The sequence below is a fragment of the Triturus cristatus genome, unplaced genomic scaffold (assembly GCF_964204655.1).
Source record: "Triturus cristatus unplaced genomic scaffold, aTriCri1.1 SCAFFOLD_118, whole genome shotgun sequence".
Lineage (NCBI taxonomy): Eukaryota > Metazoa > Chordata > Amphibia > Caudata > Salamandridae > Triturus > Triturus cristatus.
This window is the reverse complement of record NW_028187322.1, coordinates 2,752,379-2,772,474: the sequence shown is the minus strand read 5'-3', so window position 1 is coordinate 2,772,474 and position 20,096 is coordinate 2,752,379. Positions and strand designations below refer to the sequence as shown.

At 48.1% G+C, this 20,096-nt stretch overlaps 1 protein-coding gene across 1 annotated transcript in view; it reads right to left on the bottom strand.

The window, feature by feature from the left end:
* The window catches only part of LOC146771973 (spliceosome RNA helicase DDX39B), a 360,994-nt gene that overhangs the window by 213,774 nt on the left and 127,124 nt on the right, over window positions 1-20,096 (bottom strand). The window contains exon 6 of the mRNA XM_085640287.1: window positions 15,073-15,204. Within this exon, the coding sequence (XP_085496413.1) occupies window positions 15,073-15,204 (132 nt within the window). The remainder of the gene's footprint in view (window positions 1-15,072; window positions 15,205-20,096) is intronic.

Here is a 20,096-nt window from a genome sequence, read left to right as displayed (position 1 = left end):
CTCGGTGACGATCCAGACCCGACGGCGGAAAAAAGAAACTGAAGATGGCACCCAAAGGTGGGAGCTTCTGGAGGAAGCGCGCTGACATCACAGGAGGACACCAAATGGTGGGACGTAGACGCCCACCTGGGCAACGAAAGAAAAAAATATATATATACTACAATTCCGGACCCAACCACTAGACCGTGGAATAATGCACAGCATAGTGAATCCAGAAAGATTCACGCTGCAAAACTACATTACTGTTTCACATTGAAGCAGGATGTCTTCTAGGGGGTATGGTCCCACCATGAACTCATTAGCGACAGGAATTCTAAAAAAGGATGAGTACTTCCTGTTCTGCGTGTGTGCCACCACAGCATATGTAGTGGGCCTCAGAGCCTTGCGCCAGCTGCTTGGGATCTCGCTGCCTGATCGGGCAGTGTTTTAAGAGAAGGTCCAGCCTGACCTGTAGCTTCTCATTGAGGATTGAATGACATCTCCAATAGTGCTGGGTACCAGGGCTGTCAAGGCCCAAGTTGGTAGCACGGAAATGACGGTCATGGACACATGCCTTTTTCTCACCATGTACAGGATGGGTGAGAGAGAAGCAAACGTGCAAATATCCCTGACCAGTTCGTCCATATTGAATTGCCCATGGACTCTGGATACCAGGGGCAACAAAGCAGTCGATGGGTGGGGTTCTCCGCTTGATGAAGTGTTCTGCTGAACAGGACTGCAGTGTTGATTGCCCCCCCCCTTCCCGCCTGTATAATTGGCTGTCGTGTTTCTCTCTTTATGATAACCACTTTACCACAAACAAGCATTTAAAATACTTTGAAGGCTGGGTGGATGGCCAGCCGCTGTAGGTAGTTGGTGTCAACCCTGGTGGTGAAGGGTCAAAGTAGACTGCATGGCCATGCTGCCACATTGTTATGTTAAGACGGATTTGTAAAGCGCTCGGCTACTCAAAAAGAGTGTCCCGGCGCTAAAAGTAACCTGCCTGACAACAAACACTCACACACGACCTGATGACCAATTCAGGCGACAACGAACGGTCTAAAGTAGAAACAGCCAGGTCTTAAGATGCTGTCGGAAGCTAAAGAGTTCAGAGTCGCCTCTGAGGGCCAGAGGGAGGGTGTTCCATAACTTACTGAATCACCTGAAAGGATCGACCACCCTTCCTGGTTAGAAAGAATTTGGGAACCTGAAGCAGATAAAGAGTGGACGATCTTAAGGTCCTCACAGGGCAGTATGGGGTGATTCTCTTTTTAAGGTACGAGGCCCCTATATCATGAAGTGCTTTAAAAGCAAGGACCAATGCCTTAATATGGATTCTAGGTTCCATTCTGAGCCAGTGGAATGATTTAAAAAGGCTGGACAAATGTGTCCTAGGCCCAACCCTCATGACAGCCCTGGCCGCGGCATTCTGGACCAGTTGCAGACGGTACAGCAAAAAATTTGGAATACCCAAATAAATAACATTTGCGTAATCCAATCTGGAAATGATGAGAGCCTGGACAACGGTCTGTCTATGGGGCATAGAGAGAAGAGAAAGAAAGTTCCTCATCATTTTAAGAAGCCTAAAACCAGTGCCTGTCACAGATTTCACCTGCGATTGCATGGAGAGATCAGAATCCAGTAAGACTCCAAGATTCTTCACTGTAGTCACAGGATTGGGTGGAGAGGGCTGATCCAGAGGCCACAAATTCCTCCACTCGTCCCCAGGGGTGTGTCCGAAAAAAATAATTTCAGTCTTAGCCGAATTGCAGGACAACTAGTTCAAATGAAACCATCCAAAAATGTTAGACAGACATTCCCTGATTAGAGATTTGTTAAAAGGTTTGTCTTTCCCATAAGTAAACAGGATTTGAGAGTCGTCAGCGTATGTTAAAATTTTGGCTCCAAATTTTTCAGCGAGAGGGGCCAGTGGGGCCATATATATATTAAAAAGGGTAGGGCTCAGCACAGAGTGTGTGTTCTATCCAGTGAGCAATGAGTCAGTGGTAATGGTCACTTGTGGGAGAGGGTTCAAGAAAGGCCTGCCGAGCAACAGATTGTTGCTGTTAAACCAGTGCAAAGTGTTGGCCTTTATCAACACAATTTTCCCACTGACCCGCCTATTGTTTCACGAGTTACTATGGGTGTGTGAATGTGTAATCTGGCACAACTGCTATGCAGAAAGAATACCATCTTACTTAAGAGCTTTATTACAGTTTTTAGGTCTCGGCTGGCGTTGGAGCACACATGCGCTCCTTGCCTCGAGACTTATAGTGAACAGGTATACAAGTATACTTTAACAAAAGGGCTGTAAGCCCCACCCCTCTTTCCCATTGGCTGGCGTCACCGTTTATGCTAAACAGTGGCCTGCCATTAGAAAAGAGCTTTGTATGTTGCCTCCCTTTGGCTTTTTTGGACGGCCCACTTGGACGGGCTCTCCTGCTTTCCGTGCGTCGTAAACGTTCTCTTATCTTTATGGGGCGAAGTGTTTCAAACACATGGCCCCATAAAGACAAGCTCCGGCGCAATCCTCTTGTTTTCGCGACCGCGCTTCTCGTCCTGCGTGGGCACTTGTTGAATCAGGCCCGTAGAAGTTAGAGCCAAACCATTTTGAAAAACTTTAAAGACAATACAGCTTAAGCCAAACTGTTTGAATATGTGCAAACAGACATTTTCGGAGTAGTATTTTCAATATGTGTGAGAAACCATGTCCTCGATCAGTGTGCAGGCTACTGCAGCAATCAAATCTTTCTTTTAATAATGTTAAAATAAGTTCACTGCTGTACCCTCAGGGCATGTAAACACCTGTCAGTTAAAGCCCCGGGATAGGGTGCCCCCTTGTGGTGTAATTGTAAAAGGACACAGACTGGTAATGCAGTCTGTGTGGGAGTTTGTCTAGTGCTTTTATAAGACCCATCATTCTTCTCGCAGGTAAACACGAATGGGGTGGTGTCCTTTGGGGTGGCAGTCTCCCAGGACACCTCGGATCCTTTTCCTCTCTCCGACGGACGAGCTTTCGTGGCGCCATTCTGGGCAGATTTGGACAACTTCATTGCAGGAGACGTATTCTACCGAAAGTCCAGAAACGTCACACTCCTGCAGCGAGCTTCGTCTGACATCCACCGCTACTTTGGCCTCATCATTCAATGCCACCTGGCTGTACATCGCCACGTGGGACAAGGTGACATATTATGGGTCGACATTCACAAAGGTAATTACATATTGATTCAGCTATCTGCACACATTCGAGAATGAGCCTGCACTGTATGGTGCTCACAGCACATAGCTAAGAAGGCAAATGCTACGTACCAGTATGCATCCGTTCTTGGCATGTAGAGCTGCAGATCTACACACTGTGCATAGATCGCCTTCTGGTGTTGGGCCCGGATGTTTGCAGTTGTTTTTCCTCTTGGAAAGTCTTTGGAATTCACGAGGTATGTGACTCCTCCCTTGGATCGTATTGCGCATGGGCTTCGGCTCCATCCTCAGGTTGTTTTTCGCCAGCAGGGAAATGGAGCGTAGTAATAAACAGTGAAGATGCCCATGTGTGTTGTATCTAAATAAGATAAACTGAAACAGATCAAGGTAGCCGGGGAGGCAGGTGAGCGTGCTTAGATCTGCAGCTCTACATGCCAAGAACAGATGCAGACTGGTAAGTAGCATTTGCCGTTCGAGGCATATGAGCTGCAGATTACACACTGTGCATAGATTATATAGCAGTACCCATCCTTAGCGGCGACCACCAGTAGCTGTTGCAGTGGTTTGAAACAATGTTTTGAGTACAGCCTGGCCCACACTAGCTTGTTGCTTAGTTTGCACATCTACACAATAGTGTTTAGTGAAAGTGTGCGGTGTTGACCATGTAGCTGCTTTGCAGATATCATCTAAGGGGATGTTCCCTAAGAATGCCATGGAAGCCCCTATCTTACGTGTAGAGTGGGCTTTAGGGGGAACAGAGAGCGTTCGTTTTGCCTTGTGGTAGCAAATCTGAATGCATTTGACAATCCACCTAGCTATCCCAGATTTGGAGATGGGGTTGCGTTTATGTGGTGGTGAGAAGGAAACGAACACTTGTTTTGTCTTACGAAAGGGTTGTGTTCTCTCGATGTAGTAGAGTAAGGCTCTAATGTGTGCAGAGCTCTTTCTGCAATGGTTTGTGGTTGCGAGAAGAATACGGGTAGTTCCACAGATTGGTTTAGGTGAAAAGGAGAAATGACTTTAGGGAGGAATTTTGGATTAGTACGGAGAACCACTTTGTTATGGTGCATTTGCAGAAAAGGTTCTTGAATGGTGAGTGCTTGTATCTTGCTGACCCTTCTGAGAGAAGTGATGGCTACAAGAAAAGCAGTTTTCCATGTTAGGAATTGAAGTTCACATTTGTGTAGAGGTTCAAAGGGAGGCCCCATTAGTCTGGTGAGAACGATGTTTAGGTTCCACACCGGTGACGGTGGCACTTTTGGGGGAATAACTCTTTTGAGGCCTTCCATGAAGACTTTTATGGCAGGTACTCTAAAGAGTGACAGATGTTGCCTGTTTTGTAGATAAGCTGCTATGGCTGCAAGGTGCAGTCTAATAGACGTGTAGGCTAGATTGCATCTTTGCAGGTGTAGTAAATAGCCTATGATGTGTTGAACGGACACATCTAGGGGATTGAAGTTATTGTTGTGACAATAGATCACAAAACGTTCCCACTTGGCTGCGTAGCAAGCTCTAGTGGTAGGTCGTTGAGCTTCTCTAATGACGTTCATACAATAGGGGGGAAGATTTAGGTAACCGAATTCTAAGATTTCAGGAGCCAGATCGCAAGGATGAGCTGAGCTGGGTCCGGGTGCCTGATCTCTCCATGGTTCTGGGTTAAGAGACGTGGAGAGAGGTGTAATTTTTGGTGCGGTACTACAGATAGTTCCAGCAGTGTGGTGTACCACGGTTGTCTGGCCCAAGTTGGAGCTACTAGGTTAAGAGTGAGGGAGTGTAGCTGTAGTTTGCGCACCACTAGTGGAATGAAGGGAAGAGGCGGAAAGGCATACGCAAATCTGCCTGACCAGTTCATCCATATCGCATTGCCTTTGGACAATGGGTGTGGATACCTGGCGGCGAAGTTTGGGCATTTGGCGTTTTCGTGGGTGGCAAAGAGGTCTATCTGTGGTTGCCCCCACATCTGAAAGTAGGGATGAAGAACTTGTGAATGGAGTTCCCACTCATGGATCTGTTGTGTTTGTCTGCTCAGCAGATCGGACATAGTGTTTTGGACTCCTGGGACATGTTGGGCTAGGAGAAAGATGTTTTGGGGTATGGCCCATCTCCATATGCTCTGTGCTAGCTGAGAGCTGCGGAGTGTGTGTGCCGCCTTGTTTTTGTATATAGTACATGGCTGTCATGTTGTCCGTGCGGACTAGGAAGGCCTTGCCTGAGACTTGTGTTTGAAAGGCCTTTAGGGCTAAGAATATGGCTAGCAACTCCAGATGGTTGCTATGGAGTAACTTTTGTTGTGGTGTCCACCTGCCCTGCATGGTGTAATGTAGTAGGTGAGCTCCCCAGCCGGAGAGCGATGCGTCCGCTGTCAGTGCTATCTGAGGAATCGGGTCCAGGAACGGTTGCCCTTTGGAAAGGTTTTTGGTGGTCCACCACTGCAGAGAGCGATGGGCACAACCGTCTACCAACACCAGATCTGTCAATTGACCCTGGGCCTGGTTCCATTGGCGTGCAAAGCACTCTTGGAGAGGACGCATCTGGAGTCTTGCGTGAGGTACTATGAGTATGCAAGAGGCAATCGTTCCTATAAGTTGCATGAACACTCGAGCTGGAAGAGTGTGTTCTGGTTGAAATTCGGCACTTAGAGCCTGAATGCTTGCTATCCTGGCAGGACTGGGATAGGCTAGCTTTTTTGAGGTGTCTATGGTGGCACCGAGGTATTGTATTACATGGTACGGCTGCAGATGGGACTTTCCATGGTTTACTGTGAAGCCCAGTTCGTGAAATAGTTGGATAGTGGCGTGAGTGTGTTGTACGCACTGGTTGTATGAGCTGGCTTTTATGAGCCAGTCGTCTAGGTATGGGAAGACGTGGATGTGTTGTCTTCGCAGGTGTGCTGCCACTACCGCTAGGCACTTGGTAAACACCCTTGGTGCTGTGGTGACTCCGAATGAGAGTACTTTGAATTGATAGTGTTGACCGTCCACTACAAATCTGAGAAACTTCCTGTGAGCCTTCTGAACAGGAATGTGGAAATAGGCGTCCCTGAGGTCTAAGGTGGCAAGGAAGTCGTTTTGGGAGAGCAGGGGGAAGTACCTGTTGGAGCGTGACCATGTGGAAATGGTTTGAGTGTATATAGTGATTTAGGGGTCTGAGGTCCAGGATGGGCCTTAGAGTGTCGTCCCTTTTTGGTATGAGAAAATATAAGGAGTAATCTCCCAGATTCTGTTGGTGGGTAGGAACTAGTTCTATCGCACTCTTCTGCAGGAGGGAGATTACCTCCTGCTTTAGAAGTGACAAAGGTTCCTGTGACATTGGGCGTTGTTTTGGTGGAATGTTTGGGGGGGTAGATGTTAGTTCGAGGCAGTAGCCCGACCGAATTATTTGCGCTACCCATTTGTCTGAGGTGATGGTAGTCCAGACAGGAAGGAAATTGTGAAGTCTGCCCCCGACCGGAGTGGCATGGTCTGGGGGGAGTGGAGGGAAGTCATTGGGTAGGGGTGGAGGCAGAGCGGGAGGTGTTTGTCTTGCCTCTGCCTTTATTATTGTTGCCCCTGTAGCTGCCTCTTTGGTAACCTCTTATAAAGGTGGATTGGGTAGGGGCTTTATAGGAAGTAGAGGCGGTGTCAGAGGAGTAGCCTCTGGAGGTGCTTCGAAAGGAAGAGCGGCGAAAGGAGCGCCTGGGAGGGTACGATTGTAAGGCTCCCAAAGACTTCGCTGTATCTGTCTTTCTTCATTTTTTCTAGGGCCTCATCAACTTTTGGGCCGAACAGATAATCCTGGTCAAAAGGGTGGTTCAGGATGGAAGCTTGCACCTCTGGTTTGGAACCTGAAATTGGCAGCCAGGCATGCCGACGGAGGACACTGGTGTTAATTGCCCTAGAGGCGGTGTCAGTTGCATCTAGGGCACAGCGAATGGAGGTGTTGGTGATAGTTTTACCTTCCTGGATTAACTCATTGGCTCTATTTTTATATTTATCAGGGAGGTATTGCATGATGGCTTCTAGTTCATCATAATGTGCCCTGTCGTATCGTGCCAGAAGCGCTTGTGTTAGCGATGCGGCATATGTTGGCAGCCTGGGATGCAGTGCGCTTGCCGGATGCATCCAAGAGTTTGGACTCCTTATTAGGTGGTGGTGCCTCGCCTGATGCTTGGGAGTTTGCACGCTTTCTTGCAGTAGACACTACTAGGGAATCTAGTGGTGCTGGCCATCTGATGTAGGTGGGGTCTGTAGGGGCAGCCATATATTTTTTGTCTATGCGAGGGCTGATGACCCTGGCTCTGACTGGATCCTTAAAGACCTCGGGCGCGTGCTTGATAACACCTTTGAGCATGGGCAGGATGGAAGTGGCCCTGTGTTCTGTGTCGAAGGTATCTAGAAGGAAGTCCTCCTCCACGGGGTCAGTATGGAGATCCACTCCTTGGTAGTGTGCAGCCCTCTGGAGTAGGTGGTTAAACCCCATTGAGTCTTCTGGAGGAGATGGTCTGGAAGGGTAGAGATCATCCTGCAGGACATTAGGGATGTCTAGAATGTTATAATGTTCCCATGGGTCTGGGGAGCCTGTAAGAGTGGGGTCCCCTGTGGGTTGGTCATGGGGCTCGTCCCCTGTGTCATCATAGACATCATCCTCATCAGCATCCGGAGAGGGTGTGGGAGAATGAGGTGGTGGAGGAAGTGGAGGAGGAGGTGGTGGAGGAGGGGGTGAAGGTATCCTCAGAGGGAAGGTAGCAAAGTCTTTCCTCTTTGGAGGTGGAGCTGGGGCAGGCTTGTCCAGCGGTCTCTTTTTGATGCTGAGCATCAAATGTCCAGTCTTAGGGTCCTTGACCAGTGTTTTTTGCAATGGATCAGGCCTAAACAGTTCTTCAGTGAGTGGCCGATCCGTCGGCGCCGAAAGCTTCGGGCCGTAGGTCTTTTAGTCTTGGGAGTCTACATCAGTTCGTTGTTTTGAACTGTGCGGTTTTGGAATGGCTGGTTGTTTACTCGGCTCCAAGATGACTTTCAGCTTCGATGTGTGGGTGTCGATGGCTCTGTGTTTTTTGCTCGGCTCCAGGGACGGTGTCGGTACCGAGGAGCTTGTGCTTGTTTTTCGGCGCCGAGTGCTTCGGTGTGGAGCTCAGTGCCGAGGAGACCATTTTCTTTTTCGGCGCCGGTGCGGAGGAGTGTTTCTCGGCACCGACGGTAGGCTGCCTCAAGCCAGAGCCGGCGGAAGGCTTGATAGGCTTCTGCACCGGGCCCGAAGGCACGGTGTGGGAAGCGATGTCCTTGGTCTTGCCTAGGGCGAAGGCGTGACCGAAGCCTTTTTGGATGCCGTGGAGGGTGTGGGGTGGGGGTGGATGTTGGTACTCACGACCCTCTGTGCCAGAGTGATGTCCTCGACATCTGAGTCGTCGGCCTCGGAGGCGCTGACGAGGCACTCTTCGGTGTGCTGTCTTTCTGGAGCGTCGAGGCCTTCACCGAAGATGCCGTATGGGATCGCCGTCGACGAGTGCCCCATGGTGGTTCTCGCCCTTTGGTCTTGAATGTTTTTCTTGGACCGGAAGGATTTGCACACCGGACAGTCTTGAGCCTCGTGTTCAGGGGAGAGGTTGCATACCTCATGGAGATCTGTGTGGGGAAATTTGGACCCACATCAAGGACACTTTTTGAATGGAGTCCTTTCCATCAGCCAGGACCGAAGCTTGGGTAGGCCCGAAGGCCCTAGTCGACGACCGGAATCGAAGACTTGGAACGATGAGTCGCATCGAGTGTGGAGATCGCGTTCGAAAAGAATACCGCGAAAAGGGGGAAGGATTGCGCGCCGATAGAAGAACTGGAAACTGTTCGGAACAGGAGCGCGAAAATCACATCAGAGCCCGATGGCGGAAAAAAACAATCTGAGGATGGAGCCGAAGCCCATACGCAATACGATCCAAGGGAAGATTCACATACCTCGTGACTTCCAAAGACTTTCCAAGAGGAAAAACAACTGCAATCATCCGGGCCCAACACCAGATGGCGATCTATGCACAGTGTGTAATCTGCAGCTCATATGCAGCTCATATGCCTCGAACAAAGGTGTTTCCAAAGGAAGTGATACTGGCACAAACAATATCGGATTGTGTGACACCAGAGAAGTTTTTAGGCATGGGCAAAGTGGGCTCTAGCCCAAGGCCCCACCATTTCAGGGGGCCCTTGATAATCCGTCTCATCAAATGTCTGCTTGAACCTGCTTTGTTCTGCAAACAGCCCTGCCCTGATGACATTTAATGATCCATACACACAGATCATTTTAAATACCGTCTTCATTTCATGTATTTTTGAAGTAGTTACATCCTTTTGCAGAGAAGTGTTGTATTTATATTGTTCAACACCATGCAACATTAAAAAATATTTTTAATCTACACAGGACCTCACACGAGACATGTTAGGATGTATGGTCACAGAGTTTATTTGTATTTATGAGTGATCTGCTGCTGTATTAAAGTACTGAAAATATACACCACCATCCCTGAATGTTAGATGAACACACATTTAGAATTTGGACCAGTGCGCGGTCAGTGACCTGGCCAAAGTGGGCATGAAAAAAATTAAATTGCATCATACATTCAAAGGTGTTCCGAACAGGGCCCCCAAATCCTTAGGCTATCCCTGGTGTGACCTGGTGAAAGTCACCCTCATACAGTGTGATGCTGACTTTACACCATATCCACAGGCCCGTCTGTCAACACCTGCTCAGTAATTAACCTTAATTATTACAAAGGACTCGCATTATTAAATTAGAGATGGTAGGCAGCCAGGTATCTGTCAGTGCCTGCCTCGACCGGCGACCTTGGGCTCCAATGAAATCCCACGGTAGAATCCAGCCGGGCGCTTGGGGGTGGGGGGAGACGAGGGGGGCGGCCGCAGCTTGCGCAGGTGAGCAGCGTAACTCACCACAGTGACCGTCCCTGCGCGCAAGAGCTGCAGACAACGGCGCAAGAGATGCAGGCAATGGCGCAAGAGATGCAGGCAACGGCGCAGGGGTCAACCATCGAGGCATCGGCCGCGAGAAAACAAATCTGTGTAGGGACATGGTGACTGTACACCCAAAGTAGTGCGCATGCGGAGAATGTCCAAACTCCCATCTGTAATATAACTTCTGGACCTCTCGGTCCGAGTAACATCCAGACTGGAAGCTCTAGAAAATCCGTTAAGCTGCACGGTCTGCCTGAATGCAGGCGTCTGACTTCAAAGCACCCCTCCTTCAGGACAATCACAATAACCATAGATTATGCATATACATTAATTTACACGGCGCGTGTCAGCAGGGGCTCCACGTCATATGAATGGGGCGCCGCTCATGACCCCCTCTGTGGGGAGAGGTGGTCGCACAAGGCAGAGAGATTTCTGGTGCAGCAAGAAGCGGGTGTGGAGACAGACTGCCACGTGCAAAAGGTCGTACTGTGTGCACGAGTGCACCGCAACTCCGGGGAGTACCTGCATTTATCAACCTCTCTCACAAGCTCCTTAAAGCACAGTCACAAGAGAAGGCACAATTGTGCATTTTTTCCTGTACATAATAATGCACGCAAATTTTGTGAAACGTACACTTAATAGAATTGTGATTGTGCTGTCGTCTGTGTAAATGTTATAATTTTGGGTTTTCTTTGGGTACAAACTTCACGCCAGATACCTGTATTTGGCTGTCATCTGCCTGAAAAGTGAACTTGAGGTATGCCACGGGTGTAAAAACCTCACAAGGTGCCCGTTCAGTGTAAAGGGAACCATCTGGTTGGCGATCTCTACCTGAACCCGACTCCAGCATGCAACAAGCATTAAAAATGCAATAGGTTTCGCCTTTCATTAAGTTAAAGCCATTTGCTTTGCTATACAATACCATTAGCAAATCAAATGGCTTTAACTTAATCAAAGGCGAGACCTATTGCATTTTCAATGCTTGTTACAATTAGCGGATGAGTTGACGAAAAACGAGGCAGCAGCTGCTGGAATGCCACCATCCTTTGCTGGTTGGAATATGCTTTCCCTGTAACCGTGTTCAACATCAGTCCCATGGAGGGCTAGATCTGTTGTGACTGAGGTGTGATTTCTTCACATTTATGGTGAACCCAAGGCTGTGAAGCATAGCTAGAGATGCTGGAGTATGTGTAGACATTTTTGCCTGCTGCTCCTTCGAATCAGCCAGTTGCCGAGGAGATAGTGGAAGATGTAAATGCCCGCTGTGAGGATAAGTGGCCGCCACCACCATTAACTTGGTAACAACCCTGGGAGCCACAGTGACTCTGTTGTAAGTGCACAACATTACCAATTCACACTTATTCCTTTCAAACTGAAGGTAGTAGTGGTAGAGCAGCAGGATGATATGCTGCAAGGCAGTTATAAAAATGTAGTCTGACAGAATGAAGCTGGAGAGCTGTTGTAGATCCCTTTACCCAGTTAGTGTGGCGAGAGGGGACAAACTGTACTGTGCTGCACTCTTGTGGAAGAGTGCTTGAATGCCTCCCTTGGCTGAGGATGTGCTGGCCTGTACGTGGAGACTTCTGGTGCCCTCCACCCAGCCCAGTCGGGATTTAGGGCTACATGTAGCACAGAGACTGCCCTGGTTGAGATGTCGGTGGCTATTAGGGAATGCCTAGATTCAGGTGGCAGAGCGGCCCTGATTTTATTGGACCTCTGCCGTCTTCGACACGGTGCCACATTGCCAACTTCTGGCCCGTCTCTCCAATATTGGAATTTCTGGCGGGGCATGGGATTAGATCAAATCCTTCCTAGAGAACAGGTCACAGCAGGTATGGCTGCCTCAGTTTTCTTCAGCACCAAGAAAGGTGACTACTGGAGTACCCCAGGGCTCAACTCTGAGCCCCCTTCTTTATAATGTATATATTACGCCTCTCATCCATTTGGTGGAGGAGCTGGGTGCAAAGATCATAGCTTATGCAGATTATACCCAGCTCCTCTTTACGTGGAAGGAGAACGATCTGTGCCGTTTCAGCCAAAAACTGTCTTGCAGCAGTTTTTAAATGGCTGGCGGGAGCTCAACTTAAATGGAACGAGGACAAGTCAGAGATCCTCCTCTATGGGTCTTTCCCTCCGCATCTCAGGGACGACCTCTGGCCTATGGGTTACCCCATGCCTAAATCAACGAGGAGCCCAGGGAATAATCTGGGGGTCTGGTTCGGTGAGGACCTCCGATTTGCACCGCAGATAAAGAAATTGGCCAGTGTGTGCTTTGGCACATTGAAATCACTCAGGAAATTCCTGCCATTACTGCCCAGATCAGCAAAAGAAATGGTGACCCGCGCCCTCATTTTATCACGCTTAGACTACGTCAACGCCTTATACATTGGCCTTGCTGGTTATCAGTTACCCCCAACCTGCCAACCTCCCCCCCCGCCCGGAAAGGTATGTGTGATTGGGGTGGAGGGTGTTTGGCATAAGTACTTTACCAGAGCCCCTTCTGTCCCTGCATGTATTACCCCTATAACCACCCCATTAGAATCGTGAAAGGAATGCTGTTGGTGCTGGCAGGTTTGCACCCAGCCCAAGGGTGTGGTCTTGTCCTGGCCGCTAGTTTGCCGACTACAAACGGTGCCCCTTAGAGGAGCAGGCTGCAGGCAGCATATGGACTTGGCAAAGTTGAAGGCAAACACGGAGATTGCAAACAGCTTATGTACTTGGGTTCAAAAAGAGAGGTTTCCTGTTGAATGAGATATTGAGATGTTGCTAGACTGCAGAGCCGCAAGCAATGGAGCACAAAACTAGAGTTTACGCTGCAGGATGTAGTACAGTGTCAAGACAGCAGCAAATGTAGGTTTGAAATAGTCTTTCAGATCTTTCTGTAGGTCACAGGTTCTGCACCAGTAACATCTCCCAATGAAATCCATCATAGCTCAAAAGGCCAAAAGGAACGAGCATGTTGTCAGTGGGTGGTTTCCAGTCGATGCGCTTGCTCTTCTTAGCTTTGTGTTGGGGATGTTCACCGGAAGATGCCATTTATTTCTTCTCAACTTAAGGAAGGACAGCCTTTTTCCAGGAACTGGACAGTACATTCCATCTTGGAGTGTCCCCACCAAAAGGTCATCAGCCGGTAAGGCAAGAATATTGACTGTATGGTCATTGTTGCCCTCTGAATTATGCCCTAATACACAGGGGCGTCAAAGCAGCAGGAACGGCTTACCTGGTTATTGTTCCAAATCTGCATCATCTGCAGGGCTTCCATTGTAGCTCTCCACACCACCTTCCCCAGCGGGCTGGTTAAGAATTTCTTGCCCATAAGAGCTACCCGGGTCAGAATATGAATGCACTGACTTGTCAGCTGAGCTATTAGTGGACGGGAAGGAGAGTATGGGAGAGGTGGAAGTGAAGGAGGTGGTGGTAAGGGGCACTTGCAGCCATGTCTTTGTGCTCCTTGGGAACTGTGTGCATTTGAAGAGCTACTCCTCGAAAGTCAGGCTCCTGGGGCATCAAGGTTAACTGTTTTCCTGTTTTTAGGTGTATGAAGAGCCGCTTCTGACTGGTGCAGGGTTTTTTTGCCACACTCTCCAGAATAGGAATCTTGGATTCCTCTGACCTCAGCTCTGACTTGGAACCTCAGCCCCAGAAGCACTCTGTGTTGATTTCTGCTCGAAGGGGAGAGAACTGATGCCTATGGGCAGGGGGAGTCTACCGCCTTCACTAGCATGGTGCTCAGATCCGAAGCCTTCTTTGGTCCATTGCCATCCTGTGGCTCAGGTCATGACCAAGAGTCCAAGCCCTGCTTGGGACTCAGTACCCAACTTCGCCGGAGTAGTACTTTGCCTCAGCAGGGGGTGCTTAGGTGAGTGGAGTGTCACCCCATGGCTTTGGGGTGAATCAGAGCGTTTTGCTTGGTGGAGGGCCCTGTTGGTGTTAACGCTGAGGGTGGACTTTGTCAATCTTCCTCGGAGGGAAACCTCTGGGCTGGGCACCGGCTGTGCTCTGGAATCCCAGAGGGACCTGCCACTTTCTCTTCGATATCAAGTGGGTCTTGTTCAACAAAAATGTTGGGCGTCTTGGAGGACTGATGGTGACTTTTGCAGCATGCCTAACGCCTTTCCCTTCAGTATCTCAAGGTGTCCTTACACTGAAAGGTGAGGCACAACTCACTGGTTGTCTTGTTGTGGTCGGGGGAGAGGTAGAGATCACAATAACGCCTTCGCGGATTCACTCACTGATACTTCACAGTGCACCTTGGGCAAAATTGGAAGGGTGCGTTTTCATTATCTGTGTCTTGTCTGCCTTCTCAGGGACACGCTCAGAGGAGATTGGATGAGGACTCCAATAACTCAGACTGGAGTGCCTGCTACCAGGGCGAAGAGATTGCGACTGGTGGGAGTAGAGCAGTGTTCCAGTCAGGAGAATCATTGACTAGATGTTGACTGCACAGTCACTTGTCAGTGAGTGGTCGTGAAATGTGAGGCATTAGGTCTACAAAGGCAGCGAAGATCGGAGCGGCAGAGGAACGCGTCCAAACCAGATGGTGAAACAAATAATATCCAAAGTGCCGTCGGTCCCCATGCACACTGTGGACTAAGGGAGGAGTTGCAGCACTACCCGCAACTTAAAAAGTCTAAAGAAAAACAAGGTTTAATTTCTAACACTAGATGGCAAGAGCATTGCGATCATGTATAGCAACAGCCAGGCATGTTATTAACATGGTGTTTCTGAAAAGGACAGCAGGATAAAAACAGCAACGCTTTCTAATTGTATTAGTGAATACCAGTCAAAATTTTGACAAGTATTACAGATGTAAGACGTGGGGTGCTTGGGTAAATCAAAGAACCTCTGCTGTGATGAACGCTCATTCCTTTAAGGACATCCTACCTTAGCTTTAACATGCGGTTTACCAGCTGTGCAAACTTCTTTAGCACCCCCGCCCCTCGGCACCCTTCCTTTTTTTTTTTACCTGATCGAACTCCAGCACATCCAGTAGGTCAAAGAGCTTGCGGTTCTTCTCGTTGTCTTTCAGCTTGACGTAGTACTGCTGCAGTCCATGCAGGGTTAGCTTGGTCTCATCGTCCACAAAGATTTCCATGGGCTGGAGAGGAAACCAGGGGTTAAACCTCAGCTACCTGCTCTATACAATGGATTTTTGAAGGCGTGAGAAAGTGGGACGACTGTACTTTTACATTTTCCCCAAACACCCTAACCCATAACAAGCTTTGAACAATTTTCAGTAGCTGTGCACAAGCCCTCAACTGAAGCCATTCAAAGGAGTGTGCTGTAGCTAAACGTTGAACTCAGCCATCCCAAACGCCCTACGCCACAAGCAGGTCACTTCACAGGACAAGACACTGGAAAAACAAATCTAATAAAGACCCAGTATTTATCCATTTGTGGAGGTCAGTCAAAGTGACTTCTTAGTTTCCTAATAAATGAGCAGATCATTTAGCAGCAGGGGAAAGGGGAGCAGCCGACTCCCACATGAGAAATTATACAAATTTCTGACACTATGTTCTTCACTTCCACGGATAAACAGTCATGTTCCAAGACCAGACAAAATGTATATATATAGTACAATAGTCTGAAAACATGTCTTTCTGCACCCAAACCAGAACACATAGTATGTCGCAAAAGCACTGAAATTGAAGCAGGAAAACAGAAATTTAACCTGTAACTCCATTTTGAAATAATATTATACAGTGGTAAACCTTTTTAATTTAGTGCTTAGGGTTTCGGAAGATAGTTCACCCTCCCAAGAATCCCACTTTGCCAACCACAAGCTTAATGTGCAAGTCTTGAGTGAAAAACTTCACAAAATTAGTATATCAACAACTATGCACAGCTTCTAGCACTTGCCTTTGTAAACCAGAACACAATGCGAACCTGCGGCATTTGTGTCTAAACTAAAGAAAGAGTATCCAGTGTTTTAGAGCAGTCGAATTAATTTTCAGTCTGCTATCTGGCTGAGACCTAGTTCATTATTCCTACTGCAACCCCATATTAGCATCAGTTTCCACAACACAATATTCTTCTATCAGGTTCACACTTTTCCAGCGGACCCGACTATATCCAAACCATAGATCCACACAGACTCCTGCATAACTTGTGCTTTTTACAGGTACCTAAAACGTCTCCTAGATATGAACTGTGTGACAGCATATCGCAAGCAAGGGCTGTCTGGAGCGCACCAAGCTGCATGTTAAAAGGAGTAGATAGAAAACATGGGCGTGTTTGTGTGAAGCTTCTGCTGCAGGAAAATACATTAGTCCTGGGCTTTCAGCAATTGCTGGGGGTACATCAATTCTAAAAGGGGTTGGGGCACATAACCCTATCACCCACCACAGTCTTGACTCTGTCAACAAATTAATTTTTAATCAAGCTACCAAACATTCCGTTGAGAAGATGAACAGCTGTACATTGTATTGTGACATAGCAATAGGTCTTTGAAGAGAAATGAGATGCTGATAGTGTGTGATATCTAGACGACCTCCAACACTATTGAAGGAGCTTTAGTTTACTATCAGCATGTGGTGGGTGTAGGGATGTGGAATTCCTATAGCCCGACGCCTGGGACATATTGGTTTGGGTCACGGTTTTTCATGTGCATTTTGTCCCTGGGACAAGTAGGCCCAACCCCTTACAGTATAAACCCTTTGGCAGCCAGTTCACAGTACCACATTATGGATCCCGTAAGGGCATTCATTGCCTGCGGTTAAGGTAATATTTGTGTCCATGTTTTTATGCTGTTCAAACTGCTTTTTATGGTTCATTAATGCAAAGGCTTTATTATTAGGGTGAGCGCTCTAAGTAAATGTTGTAAACTCAGACTGCAATACTGACAGCGGTTAGTGTATAAAAATGTGTACAGATGTTTTCCAGATTTAGCAATATGAGGCTATGTATACTGCTCCCAGAATGCTCTCCGAATTGAAGCAAATATTTGCAGAAGCTTGAAAGCACGATTGACTATTCTTTGCTTTCAAAATAAAATGTTCCCAAAATAAAGTGAAAACATTTCGCTAAACTACTGAAAAACAATTAGGCACCATTTCTTTGCAGCATCATTTAGTAAAAGGTGTTTATGTACACTAGTATTTCCCCCCAAAAATCATAATGGAAAACAAGTTTTTTTTTTTTTTTTCATTAATACATTTATTGGTAATAGACAACAAAATGTCAGACAATACAGCGTTGGCAAGGCAGAGGATACAATAGGATACAGTACCAGTTGACAAGTTAACAGTACACTGGACATTGCGTCCAGTCCAGTGCCATTACAGTGGTTCCCTCTTTCCGGAGAGCAGAAACAATGGAGAGCAGGTGCGTATTTTAAGACCCTATAGAATAATGGGAGTAGCCACACAATAGTTACGGCCCCACCGCCCCATCCCGTAGTTCCAGTGTCTGCATTTCCCTTCTCAATTCCAATGCGAGAGAAATGCATATGTCCCCTCTATATTTATTCCACTTACCCCACTTACTATCCCACTTTTTGGGGCACCCACGCCCTTGAACACTGTTTTTTCGGCTACCATGGCATTGTCCATGTCGGACGCCCAATCTCTCATCCATGATAGCACGTCGGATCCCCACTTTTGAGCGATATTACGTTTAGCTATGGTCCACCCCATATTTATAGAGTTTTATATAGCGCGAACGTGACCCTTGGGTATCAGAGCGCTTCACAGTTACATGGGTTACATTTGGAATATAGCAGGTATAGCTATATACAGTTATATACAATATACAATGTATACTGAGGTACATTTGGAATATAGCGGTTATAGCAGCATTAATATATATAAAATCCAGTTCATAATTCTCCTAGCAGTTATGGGAAAACAATTGTACACAATGTATGTACCATGTGGTACATTTGGACCATAGCAGGTATAGCAGCATTAATATATATAAAAAATCCGGTACATAATTCTCCTAGCAGTTTCGGGAAAGTAAAAAAAAAAAAAGTAGCCCATGATTGTTCCATCTGGGTGAGGTCCGTGGCGTCCCAAATATTCAGAAGGCAGACCCTGGGGGAGGGGTGGATAGGTTTGCCGCAGGCCCTAGTAAGCTGCCTAGTTACATCTGTCCAGTAAGTTTGGATGCTTGGGCAGTCCCAGAGTATGTGCGCAAAGGTACCAGCCTGGTTGCAGCGTCGTAAACAAAGTGCGTCCGGTCTCCTACCCAGTCGGAACAATAACGTTGCGTCCATGTAGACCCTGTGGAGCACCTTAAGCTGAATCAGTTGAAGTCTCAGCGGAATCGCCACCTCCCAAGGGGAAGCAAGCGCCTCCCGCCAGTCATCATCGTCCATCTCCCCCAGGTCACTCTCCCAACTTCCCTGCAATTTCAGCATAGGGTCCGTCCTGTTGACTAATTTTTTTTATATGTGAGGGATATAGCTTTGCAATCCATGGGGTCTAACAACAAGTGATCTTCCCAAGGGGGAGGAATCTGGAAGGGGGGGCATCTCTGGGGAGGGCTGAGTCCATGGCATGGCTAATTTGTAAATATCTAAAGGTCTCCGTGGGGCAAGTTGATATTTCGCTCGTAGATCTGCAAACGTGGCCTTTTTACCCTTGACTCACAGGTCCCCGACCCTGGAGATCCCAATCAAGTTACACTTATCAAACCCCGGACATGCACCAAGATGGCCAAAGATTTCAGGTTCCCATAGCGGGGTAGCTTTGGTAAGGCGGTTATGCCACCCTAGCTTACGTTGGGCTTTATGCCATTACTCCACCGTGCAAGCCGTAGGACCGGTCAACAGTAGTTTACGATGGTTTGTATAGAGTGCCCTGTTATACCCCCCCCTCTCCCCCCCTCCCCCCCTCCCCAGCAGCCACCGGTCGGTCCTGAAATTAGGGTCGGTCATGGGGACCGAAGGCCCATCTATTGATGGCAACCAGTTGTGACGCCTGGTAGTAAAGGCGTAGATCCAGCAGACCTATACCCCCGTCGTACCACCCCATAGTCAGTTTAGTAACGGCAATCCTTGGGGGGGGGGGGGGGGGGTGATCGTCCCAAAGCAGCTCTTGCACAACCCCTTCGATTTGTGAGAAGAGTCTGGAATCAGGTAAGGAGCATTCTCCAGGGCATAGAGAAAGCGAGGGAGGGCAAGCATTTTGAATAAGGAGGCGCGTCCCAACAGGGTGAGGGGCAGCGACTTCCAATGCTTAACATCAGACTTCAGACGTTGCAGGGGCTTCAGGAGATTCTGTTCGTAGAAAAGATGCACATCTGGAGTGAGAAAAATACCCAAATAATTGAAGCCCTGGTCGACCACTGGAATGTCATACCCTCTAGGGCTTGAAGGGGGATCGCCCCACAGGGCGTACATTTGGGACTTGGACCAGTTAATCTGATAACCAGAGTGTGCCCCAAATATGTGGAAGATGTGAAGAGCCCTCCGCAGGGATCGTGCAGGAGAAGCCAGATATAATAAAATAACGTCCGCATAGAGCGATATACGGTCCTCGTGGTCCTGAGTCCACCTAAGACCCCTAATTTCGGGGTCACTCTTCACCCAGACAGCCAGGGGCTCCAACACCATGGCGAAGAGGAGCGGCGATAGTGGGCAGCCTTGTCTCATGCCACGTCGGAGGAGAAAAAGAGGCAGAGCAGTAATTATTAATCAGGACATGCACCGTGGGTTGCTCGTATAGTAGCCTGATCCACCCAATCAGCTTGGGACCCAACCCCATGCGGGCCAGTACAGCGAAGAGGTAGTCCCAGTCTATTGTATCAAACGCCATAGTTGCGTCAAGTTATAGCAAGATTGCGTCCTCCTCGATCGTTTCGATTCTGCCCAACACCCCGTTGACGCAACGGAGATTTCTGGCCTTATTCCTACCAGGCATAAAGCCCGATTGGTCCAGATGGATAAGATCAGGGAAGTATGGGAGCAGACGATTGGCCACGAGGTTGGCTAGGATTTTCGCTTCAACCAGCAACAGTGAGATAGGACGGTATGATCTACACTCTTCC